Source organism: Pundamilia nyererei, unplaced genomic scaffold (assembly GCF_000239375.1).
Source record: "Pundamilia nyererei isolate P.nyererei 1_Seehausen unplaced genomic scaffold, PunNye1.0 scaffold00057, whole genome shotgun sequence".
Lineage (NCBI taxonomy): Eukaryota > Metazoa > Chordata > Actinopteri > Cichliformes > Cichlidae > Pundamilia > Pundamilia nyererei.
Window position 1 is genome coordinate 3,008,766 of NW_005187458.1, and position 11,878 is coordinate 3,020,643.

General features: G+C 44.3%; 1 protein-coding gene across 8 annotated transcripts in view; it reads left to right on the top strand.

The window, feature by feature from the left end:
- Window positions 1–11,665, top strand: part of mast2 (microtubule associated serine/threonine kinase 2) — a 61,090-nt gene extending 49,425 nt beyond the window's left edge. For 7 of the 8 annotated variants that reach the window (XM_005734298.1, XM_005734293.1, XM_005734294.1 and 4 more), the window contains 13 exons: window positions 400–501; window positions 2,117–2,239; window positions 2,323–2,432; window positions 2,766–2,920; window positions 3,368–3,516; window positions 3,856–4,035; window positions 4,261–4,503; window positions 4,746–4,972; window positions 6,369–6,491; window positions 6,797–6,933; window positions 7,588–7,775; window positions 7,935–8,485; window positions 9,223–11,665. In XM_005734298.1, the coding sequence (XP_005734355.1) occupies window positions 400–501; window positions 2,117–2,239; window positions 2,323–2,432; window positions 2,766–2,920; window positions 3,368–3,516; window positions 3,856–4,035; window positions 4,261–4,503; window positions 4,746–4,972; window positions 6,369–6,491; window positions 6,797–6,933; window positions 7,588–7,775; window positions 7,935–8,485; window positions 9,223–10,758 (3,824 nt within the window). In that variant the 3' untranslated portion in view covers window positions 10,759–11,665. The remainder of the gene's footprint in view (window positions 1–399; window positions 502–2,116; window positions 2,240–2,322; window positions 2,433–2,765; window positions 2,921–3,367; window positions 3,517–3,855; window positions 4,036–4,260; window positions 4,504–4,745; window positions 4,973–6,368; window positions 6,492–6,796; window positions 6,934–7,587; window positions 7,776–7,934; window positions 8,486–9,222) is intronic. The other variant, XM_013911164.1, reaches the window with a different exon arrangement.
- Window positions 11,666–11,878: the final 213 nt, after the last annotated feature.

An 11,878-nucleotide genomic window follows, 5' to 3' on the forward strand; every position in this document is an offset into this window, starting at 1 on the left:
ACACACACACACACACACACACACACACACACACACATAAGAAAGAAGAGCATGTGCAAAAAGGGTGGAGCTATTGCAGTATACAGTGTGTTAAGTGGAGGAGTTGTACAAAGAGATGGCCTCAGGCAGGAGTGATTTCCTGTGTTGTTCAGTGGTGCTTTTTGGTAATCTCAGTCTCTCACTGAACGTGCTCCTGTGACTGACCAGCGTGTCATGGAGTGGGTGGGAGGTATTATCCAACATTGTTGGATAATGTTGGTTGACTGGTAGACAAAAGTCAGACAAAAGTCTGAGAATCGAGGGAATTTGATCTTTGTTTGTTTGTTTGTTCTTTTAAATGAATACAGACTAATTTCAGTAAGATCAAAGTGTCGTGTGGATGTCTTTGTGCTGTGCTAGATGAGATCATCTGGCCTGAGGGGGATGAAGCTCTGCCTCAGGATGCACAGGACCTTATTTCCAAGCTGCTAAGACAAAATCCTCTGGAGAGACTGGGCACAGGTAATGCACTGTAAAGCAAAAGAGTTTTTCAAGAATTAGATAAACATTACCACAAAGAAGTGCTACACTAAGATAAGACAAGACAAAACATAAAAATGTATGTGACCATAGGAGTGTGCTGGTGTGCCTGTGTGAATTATTTAAACAGATTTTTATTTTGACCTTGGCAGTGTGTCAGTAAAACTGCTTTGGTTGCTGAACCTTCAAAGAAATCAGTAGCGTTGCCTTTGCCGCTGTGTGAAATTGCAATATTGTGTTGGAACCCATTCATCTCAACTCCCTTATCATTTCAGTCATGTAGAAATAACTGTTACTACACAGTCAAAAGTTTGGACACACCTTCTCATGTAATGGTTTTCCTTTGTTTTCACTGCTTTCTACATTGTAGATACAGCCACCACCCTTTGCCACTCTTTGCTTTTTTGACTTTTGTGATGTAGTCACCTGAAATGGTTTTCACTTCACAAGTGTTCCTTGTCAGGGTTCATTTGTAGAATTGAACTACTGTTAGAACTCATATTATGGCAAGAACCAATCAGCTAAGTAAAGAGAAACGACAGTCCATCATCACCAACATCACATCAGATTAGAGGCCAAATAAGCGCCACACAGTTCCAGTAGCAGACACATCTTCACATCAACTGTTCAGAGGAGACTGCCCAGATCAGGCCTTTATGGTCAAATAGCTCCTAAGAAACCACTACTAAGGAAAACCAACAAGCAGAAGAGATTTGTTTGGGCCAAGAAACACAAGGAATGAACATTAGACCAGTGGAAATCTGTGCTTTGGTCTGATGAGGCCAAATTTGAGATCTTTGGTTCCACTCACCGTGTCTTTGAGCGACGCAAAAAAGGTGAACAGATGGTCTCTACATACATGCTTCCCACCGTAAAGCATGCAGGAGGAGGTGTGATGGTGTGGGGGTGCTTTGCTGGCAACACTGTTGGGGATTTATTCAAAATTGAATGGCACAGTGAACCAGCATGGCTACCACAGCATCCTGCAGCAACATCCCATTTCTGTTTAGTTGGACCATCATTTATGTTTTAACAGGACAATGACCCCAAACACACCTCCAGGCTGTGTTAGGGCTATTTACCAAGAAGTAGAGTGATGGAGTGCTGCGCCAGATGGCCCGGTCTCCTCAGTCACCTGACCTAAGCCCAATTGAGATGGTTTAGGATGAGATGGACTGCAGAGTGAAGGCCAAACGGCCAACAAGTGCTCAGCATCTCTGTGAACTCCTTCAAGACTGTTGGAAAACCATTTCAGGTGACTTCCTCATGAAGCTCATCGAGAGAACGCCAAGTGTGCAAAGCAGTAATCAAAGCAAAGGGAGAAGACGTGTCCAAACTGCTGACTGGTAGTATATAGTGAAAAACTTATTTTGGAATGTAATTCTCTTTCTTCCCATGTTTCAGAGGCCTTTTGTGTTCCGCATCACTGTCTTTGGCTTTTTTGTAGATGTTCAGTTAGACCCTGTCAGCATGCGTTCTGCTAACTTGTAGGTTGTTCTTTGATGCTTGTGTTCCCCACTCCACCTCCACCCCATCACCTACCCACCATATATATCTCAATCCTTTCTATCTTCTCTTTAATTTTTCAACTCCACAGGAAGTGCCTTTGAGGTGAAGCAGCACCAATTCTTCACAGATCTGGACTGGAACAGCCTGCTAAGACAGAAAGCCGAGTTCATCCCCCAACTGGAGTCAGAGGATGACACCAGTTACTTTGACAGTATGTCTGCCAGTGCCTTACAGAGATTGTTCACTGTTTGAAAGTCATGTAGTCTCGTCACAACCAACATGTGTCTGTCTCAGCTCGTTCTGATCGCTACCACCACGTGGATTCAGAGGAGGAGGACGATACCAATGATGAAGAACACGTGGAGATACGACAATTCTCCTCCTGTTCGCCTCGCTTCAGCAAGGTACACATTGACTCATCCATGTCTTGTACTTTTAAATCAGCTGGATCTTTATTTGGAAGGTTATGCTCAGTAAATAAGCCAAAACCCTCAAATGACAGATATCAGTGAAATAAATGACCTTTTGATAATTTAATATTAGATACTAACATATTTTTGATTGTTTTAGTGTGTTTGAACTGATACACTTGGAGGATATTCTTAATGCCAGGGCAGCTTACCATTTGATCCTGAGGACCATCAAAAATTTTGGCATTGCATATATATTCAGAGTCAGAAAGGATTAAGAGTCTCTGCTCTAAAGATGATGTCTGATGCAGAGAAATGTTTTTATAGGTGTACAGCAGCATGGAACGTTTGTCTCTGCATGAGGAAAAGAGGACACCTCCTCCCACCAAACGCAGCCTCAGTGAGGAGGGAGGAGATCGCATCGACAGCCTGAGTGGACTCAAGTCCAGAGATCGATCTTGGATGGTGGGATCTCCGGAGATGTGAGTTAATCTACAAAAAAGACAACAGATATTTCCGAGCAGACATGTCTGTGCAAATCCACATTGGGTATTTGTGGGTGAGCTGTGGGGTTGTGTGGTCTTGTTGACAAAAACCCGCGTGGGCCCCGGGCCTGCTCATGGTCCATAGCAGTTTTGCCCTTTTGTGGCTCCAGTAGGGAAACCCACACATAAACAATGGGCATACTGTGGGTATGTCCCACTGTCGTCCAGTTGGGCCCCACATTTCATGCCAGTTCTTGCGGCCACAGTAGGCTGTGGGCCATATGTATTTACCCAAATTTCCCCTGCATGCCCCAAGTGAGCATGTTTGCTGGTTTATGTACTTTTTGCTTTATTTCTAGTTAAAAATTATGATGATGATGATGTTGTCAGCTTTATTTAGTAGCTGTTCATGTGTTTGTTCTGTCCTGTCCTTCACCTTTACAGCCTGCGGAAGCGTTTGTCAGTCTCTGAGTCTTCCCACACAGAGAGTGATTCAAGCCCACCCCTGACAGTCAGGAGACGCTGCTGCTCTGCTATCATTGAGATGCCGCGCTTTGCTATCTCTTCAGAGGAGGAAGGAGGCCAAGGGCAAGGTAAAGAAAGGCTAGCTCTGATAAACTGAAATAACCAAATTTCAGGGCAAAACTGTCCTTCAGCACAGTCTACAAACAACTGCCTACAAGTTGTTGCTGAAGCTTTTAATTTTTACCAGTTCCTGCATTTACCTGCCACAAAATCCCCCAGTTTCTTCTGATAAATATGCTGTATCTGTCATGCTCTTTCATGTGCATGTCCAGTACACATAGCACAGCGAGTAGCTTAGCCCAAAAGAAGTTACTCATAAATGTTTTATTTATTTATTTTTTTAAAAAGATGTAATAAGATATAATAAGTTGTAACTTATTTGTGCCTCTAATTTGCTGATTTCTAAGGTGCACTTGGAAGTCGAAAGAGTCCCAGCCTGCTTGGCCCAAATGCAGTCAGGGGCCTGCGATGTGATGAGCTGCCCCTCGCCATCCCAGAGCTTCCAGTGGAAAGAGAGCTGAAGCTTGACGAGTCTCCCACCACACCAAGCTCCACCTCCAGCCAACTGAGCAAAGCCACACTCACTCGTCAGTGTAGTTTAAACACCTTATATACTAAGATAAAAATGTTAATGCTAATAGTACTAATGTGGTTTGTTGTTTTTAGGGGGATTAAATGGGTCACATGAAAAAGTTACAAATATGAAGATGAATATGAACGAAAAAGATTGTTTCCACATCTTGTAAAGCTTTCAGATGTGACCTAATTTGCTACTTTTGGTGTTATTCCTCAATTTTCCCATGTGAATACAGCAGGCAGTTCAGGCGATGCGTGCGAACGTGCCAACAGCAGTAACGGTGGTGCCAGCGGAGGTGCCAAAGCTGCAGCAGACAGCGACTCTCCCTCCATTCCAAAGGCCATCAGTGACCTGGCAGCTCGTAGGGCTCGCCATCGCATGCTGTCTGGAGATGCAGACAGACACGCAACGACCAGGCCGCTCAACAAGGTCATCAAGTCGGCCTCGGCTACAACGCTGTCGCTGATGATTCCTGCAGGTGCTTTCAAACATTCAAAAAATTAGGTTCTTAAAACAAAACCAAAAAGACAACATGAACAGCATTAACTTGGTCATAGTATTTTGAATTATTGTGGACAGCTGCTGTCCTTTGCACTAGAGTAGAATGAATCTGCAACCATGCTACATGAAATCAGCTATAATCTGTCATGTTTTGTTCTTTGTGTGGTTTTTGCGTTTTGTTTTGGGTTTTTTTATTTTGTTTTTTTTGTTTTTTGAAAGACCATCATGGCGCCTCGCCATTGGCCAGCCCGATGTCTCCCCACTCACTGTCATCCAATCCATCATCACGAGACTCTTCACCAAGCCGGGACCTGTCTCCAGCTGTGACTAATGTCAAACCTGCCATCATCATCCACAGAGCTGGAAAGAAGTATGGCTTTACTCTGAGAGCCATCCGAGTGTACATGGGTGACTCTGACATCTACACTGTACATCACATGGTCTGGGTGAGTGTCGCACCAGATTTAGTAATGATACTGATGATAAGTACCATATGTTTAAAAGAAAAACCGAACTGGTGACAGCAGATAGCTGCCCCTGACTGATTCTGGTCTTCCCTAAGGCTTCTTCCTGTTAAAAGGGAGTTGTTTTCTCCCTGCTGTCACCAGGTTTTTGCTCATTAGCTTTTTGTCTGATTGCTGGGCTTTATTTTCAAATACTGCAGGGTCTTGACCTATACCATAAAGTGTGTTAAGACGACTGTTGTTGTAAATTTGTGATATATATTGAATCAAAAACAATGGACTATAGGACACAAGGATAAAGCTAAAGCTACAGCGGGTGTATAAAATGTCAGTTAAATACAGAATGTAATGATTTGTAAGACATTGCTTTTAAGGATATGAAGGAAAGTAAACTTGATAAAATACATCAAGTAAAACAAACACATCAGCAGATGAATGGCTACTCGCTTTTGAAACTGCCAGCAGGACATTTAAAAATAGTTGTAGCAGGGACACATTTAGGCTTGTTTGGTAATTCTCTCTTTAAGTGAAATTCTGTAAGTTTTTGGAAACTGAGAAGAGCAAATGAAGTTGTTCTGAAAGCTAAATGTTTTCCATTTTCTTACTTGATAGAATATTTCAGGTGTTCAACATTTAGTGCCCCCCTTTATTGTGTTTGTCTTTATAAATGTTTGTAGTTGACAGGTCCGGGCTGCAGGCAGGCCAGTTTTGCATCGGCAGCTTTATTACAATATAGTCATAAAGTCATGTTTGTGTTGATGAAATAAACAAGGTCTTCCTTGAAAGGTAAAATGCATTGCTTCAAAATCTGTATACATTGCGGCAGCCTTCACAGATGTGAGAAACTACCCATCCTATGTGCACTAATGTACCCCAACTGGCTTTCAGCTGCTTGCAGATAACAAGCTTGGTCTGTCTCTGCTACAGGACAGACCAAGTTTTCATTGATGAGAGCTCAGGATAGTTTTGAACTTTTCCTCTTAAATTGGCGTGGGCTCAGAGAAGGTAGCTCCTTTTCTGGATCGTATTTGTTTGTTGTGTGCATAGCAGAGTTTTAACTAACGTTTGTAGATGCAGCTGCTATTTTCACCGAGATATCTGAAAACACAATTTGTATCAGATTTAACAATAAAAAAATATTTTTTTTGTTTTAAGCTGTTAAACTATTTGGCCAAACTGTCTGTCATGTGTGGTAGCTCTTTCCCCATTATCACTTTGTTTTAACAGATGTCTGTGAAAGGACTCTGTAATAGTATCACTGTGTTTGCAGGTTTCTTGTTGTTTGACAGAAGGTGGCAGTAATAGTACTTTTTTCGTTCACTTTCTCCCTCCTCTTTTTTTTCCCCTTACACTCGTCTAACTCTCTGCTCACTGCCAGCATGTGGAGGAAGGGGGACCGGCCCACGAGGCAGGGCTCAGAGAGGGTGACCTGATCACCCATGTTAATGGGGAGCCGGTCCATGGCCTGGTTCACACAGAGGTAGTGGAGCTTATTCTAAAGGTACGGGATCACAACCTTTTGTACTCACTAAAGTAACTTTTTCAGCGGACAGCAAAAACATCAGTCTTCTCCTTCTGTTTGTGTCCTTTCAGTTTAAATCGATTCTTTGCAAAATAAAGATATGAGTCAAGCTGATAAAAATTCTGTGACCTTGCATGTGGTAACAGAATTTTACACCTTGCATGTGTATGAGTTGAGAAGTCAGACCTTTCGACTTCTCAGCTCCTACACACAACTTTAAATGTTTTGTAAAGATATCTTTTTCTGAAAGTAAGAAATGTTTCTATTGCTTGGTCGTCACTCAGAGTGGTGCCAAAGTGTCCATCTCTGCAACCCCGTTTGAGAACACGTCCATCAAAGTCGGCCCTGCTCGAAAGACTACCCACAAATCCAAGATGGCAAGACGAAATAAGAAAACCAAGAACAAGGAGGGACAGGACAGGTGGGAAATATACACACACAAGTCGAGCAATAACAAGCGTGCTAGTGCAAAGAATTCTTGAACAATCTTAGGAGTTTGTTGGACAGTTAGACTTGTTTCAGTTTGTTGAAAACATTTCACCTCTGATGGATCAGAGGTGTCTTTGGTTTAAAAACAGTCCCAGAACAGGGATGTTGCGACAATGACAGTGGGACTCTTCACCTTTTGCCCTTTGATCAGTGGTTGTTGATCAATGGTCGTGACAATTTGCATATTAATGATCAGGGAACTGACCTCACAGCCCATTGTTCGTCAGTGGTGCTAGTTTCAGTCATTGTGCAAATGTACTGTTTATAAGATTGGGGAAACCTGCAGTCTGCTGAGACTGAAGAAGTCACTTGGATGAGTGACAAAATGTTTCTCCCACTGAAAACGCTACGTCCAGATGAGCAGAATCCACCTTTTGGAATTTACTTACCAGGATGATCCAGCATGGATCAATGCTTCTTACCTTTTGCTTTTTTATAACTAAAAATCAGGTTGGATGAGAGTTTAAATGTCTTCAAACATAAAGAAGTCCACTTACCTCCTCTTTAAGCTCCTAAGACCATGACTTTTATGACTGAGAACCTACACAGACAGTTCTTGATCAATTAATTGTTTCACCTCCCACAGTAAGAAGAGGACATCTCTTTTCCGGAAAATTACCAAACAGGCATCTCTCCTCCACACTAGCCGCAGTCTGTCCTCTTTAAACCGCTCACTGTCATCAGGGGAAAGTGGCCCCGGCTCACCAACACACAATCTGTCACCTCGGAGCCCAACACAGGGCTACAGGTCCACGCCAGACTCCGCGCATTCAGGTGAGACACACATTTGGATAGATTTTTGTTTTTAAATCTGTGTGTGTATGTCTGTTTTTTGTTTTGTTTTTTTACATGTGCAAAACACACATTCAAAATAAAACGAATCATATTTGGTATATCTCCGCTACATTATTGTTCTTCCTTTATACCCCACAGTGGGTGGGAACTCTTCCCAGAGCAGTTCACCCAGCTCGAGCGTCCCAAACTCTCCAGCAAGCTCCGGCCACATTCGACCCAGCTCCTTACATGGACTTGCACCAAAGCTCCAGCGCCAGTACCGCTCCCCTCGGCGCAAGTCAGCTGGCAACATTCCCCTCTCCCCTCTGGCCCGTACACCTTCTCCCACCCCTCAGAGCAGCTCTCCTCAGCGCTCTCCTTCACCACTCTCCAGCCACACTCTTGGCCAGTCTGCCATGGGTCAGTCATTCCCTGTGAAGCTCCACTCCTCTCCTCCTCTGGTGAGGCAGATATCCAGACCCAAGAGTGCAGAGCCTCCACGTTCTCCGCTCCTCAAGAGGGTGCAGTCAGCTGAGAAACTAGCAGCCTCTCTCACTAACTCTCCTTCATCTTCGGGCATGGCAGCAGCAGCAGAAAAGAAGCTGGCAGTTGGAGCAGCTGTGGGGAGCCGTAAACACAGCCTGGACATCTCGCATTCTGAGTTTAAGAAGGAGATTCTGCAGAGGGAGCCGAGCTTACAGAGCCTCCAGGTAGATACTGCCTTCACACAAAGTTGGGTCTAACACATAATCAACAAAATAATCATAATAATGCGAGTTTGTTTAGGACATGCAAGTATTATGGTTCTTACATTTGGAAATATATCTGTTGTGGGGGAGATAAAAAGTTATTATTTTGATATAACAAATAGGCAATGAGATCCAAAATGTAAAGAAGAAGTCTTCGTGTGTGTGTGTGTGTGTGTGTGTGTGTGTGTGTGTGTGTGTGTAATTGTTCACACAAGTAAAACATCATCACAAAAAATGGCACAAAAACCTCAATATAATTTAATAGAACTGCATAAACTGTGTAGGACTTATTGTTCCCAAATGGTAACTAAGTTAAAGCTAAAATAAAATGTGTGTAAACTGGTGATGAAATGTTGTAGCTCTACTGAGCTTTGCTTCTTCTGTGGGGTTTCAGATTGCTTATTTTTCTTAGACACAAGCAGAGAAAGTTTTATTGCAGAGGTTGTATTATATACCAGCACAGTCAGGCCCGTAACCTAGTTTAGCTTTCCCCAAAACACATTATTGTTGAACACAGCACATTGCAGAAATCGATTAAATTCTAACAGTGGAATCCACAACACTGTCATTTTTTAGCTTCCCAGACAGCAGATCTCAGGATAGGTAACGGTTCTCTTCACTGTACAAAGAGTGGGATTTTCAGAATGGTGAGTGCTTTAACAAGGATATTCTGTGTCTGTTTCCTTATTGACCACTAGGAGTCATCCAGCGAGGGTCTGCTGTCTTCAGCAGGACGCGGCGTGGAGAAAGGCAGTCTGCACAAACACTCTTCTTCATCCAGGAAGTTAGGGCGGCAGGAAGGAGATGGCACACTCGGTGTGGTGTCTGGCTCGCTGGGTCTGTCAGCAGGGAAGAGCAAGCTGAAGGACAAACTGTCAGCCATCAGGCAAGACAGAGCTGAGCGAAGAGAGTCTCTGCAGAAGCAAGATGCCATCCATGAGGTGGATTCATCTGAGGATGAGACAGACGAAGGCTCAGAGGACAGCCAGGATGGACGCAGGGGGAATATGTCCACTCCACCTCCTCTTCTGAGACCCACCACTGTGAGAACAGGTCCTGGAGGCACGCTGCCATCCCTTTGCCTCTCCCCCTGCACTCCTCATGCTACATTCAGTCATACAGGGCCCTCTCAGGTAGGCAGACCCAGCCACTCGCACACTTTACCACCTGTTGCAGAGACTAAGCCCAGTCAGACTCCCTGCTCTCAAGGGTCAACAGATGGAAGCTTGGCCTCGTCCACAGAGGACGATGCAAGACGAGAGAGGAAGGTTCTAGAGCCCAGCAGTACAACAAATACCATTCAGGGTCCCCTTCCTTTTTCCACACCAGGCAGTGCATTCATCTCAGTTAGCAAGGACACTTTTATTAAGCCAGCTCCTCCAAAAGACTCAAAGACTGTCATGGGAAAGACTGTACCATCAGAACCCAGAGCAGATGGCCAAATGATCGACAGATCCAGAATCACCACTCCCTGTACAGAGAGCTCCACAGGTACTCCAAAGACCACAGACTCCAAGACCACCTCAAGTACTGCAGAGTGCCAAACCACTGACACCCGCGATACTGCTCGCACTTCTTGCTCATCTCCAGGCATCCCTAAGGAGAAGAAGGAGGCTGACAATCGGAGACTGTGTGCAGCTGCTGCTGCAAGTCTCAGCACCTCACCTTCATCCTCTTCCAGCTCTAATTCAAGTTCAGGATCCCCAGTTCCCCCTTCTGAAAGTGGGGTTGACAAAGTTGTGTCCCAGCTCGCAACAGTAGCTAAAAGTGTTCTGGGTCCAGTCAAATTCAACACCAAGGAGCAGAAACCATCCAGAGGTGGCGCCTCAGAAGTCCCACCTGCTGACCCTGTCCCTTTCCCCTCCAAACAGGTCCCGACCCTTCAGTCACCTCAACTCTCCCCAAACAGGCAGAAAACTCAATGCGTTGCTTCACCAACCACCACCAACCACATGAGACCAGCCAAATTGACCACCCCAGCTTCTCACCCTCGATCCTGCACAGATGTTCCAGAAAGGCAAGCATCAGAGTCTGCAGGCAGAGACAACACTGCCACCGCTGCATTTGCACAGAGGTTCAGTACAACAGCAGCAGCAGCAGCTCAGTCCACTCTTAGCACAGCCCCACCCACTTCTGCAGCAACTGAGCCTCAGCGCAAGAGATCAGACCCCCAGACGACGACAGCTGCCACTGCTGCCTCGCAACAAGACAAAGCAACCAGCAAGAAGACGTAGCAGCAAACCTACCACAGTACCAGAATAAAACGTAAAGATCACAGGGCTCAGTGTTGGCTCCAAGTTTTAAAACTTTGAAAAACTGCATGTTCGGGAAAAAAACACATTTACAACATCACACTAATCAGAAAGCAAAGTAAACGCACAGCAGGAGAGCTGAGAAGCAGAGCCAGATGTGGTAGTCCCAGCTTTAATCCAGCTGTTCTGTGCTCTTTATGATTACCTTATGTTCATGTGAGTTCTTGCTTGACAGAATATGATGAGGAGTTTGGGGGTCTTTGCTTTTCTGCAAACATATAAGGGGCTAGAAACACAGTACTGCTCAGCAGTCCAAGGAGACACTACTTTAAAAAGTACACACACACACACGCGCACAGCTTTTTCACTCCTCTTGTGCTGCCTCATTATCTCACCTTGATGTCGAGCAGAGCCTCCACACGTTCCTCGAAGAGATCAGGACGTGCCTTACTTAACGCACTCCTCTTTCTCCCTCTTTTCTATTCCTATTCACATCCCTCCTTTCTGAGCATCCACTTATGATTGACAGAAAGTTGTATCTGAGCAATAAAGTGCAACATTATATTTAGTAAACTGTTTAAATGCATTATAGAATCGTTAGTAAGAGTCAAGCATCGTCATTGTACATGCAGCACCCAGCGAAATAGGCCAAATTCTGCTCTCACTGTGCTCCCTGTAGATCCAACACTGTCGGCCTTCAGGACCCTCTGGGTCTGCTTCACCCTTTGCAGCCGACTGAACGTCTCTGAAACTTTTATTCTGTTATTGCACAGCAAACTGTGCACCTGCTGGACATTTTGCAGAGTTCATCGTTTTCCTGGATTATCCTCTGTTCCCAGTGTTTTTAATAGTTTTATTTCTATCATGCGCGGCTAAGTTTTTTAGTTTGTTTTTGTTGTTTTTTTAACTTTAAAACTGCTTAAAATAAGAGCATCTAATAAATAAAATGAAAACTTGCAGTGGTTTTTGCTGACTTTCTGACACGGCTGTTGTACAGCAGCGTTGGCTCGCACTGAGTGAAGTATCGGAGGAACAGGACAGGAATGCGGCCAAGTCAGTGTCTCTTCAGTGTTTGAACGAATCATTTTCACATAGTCTAAGC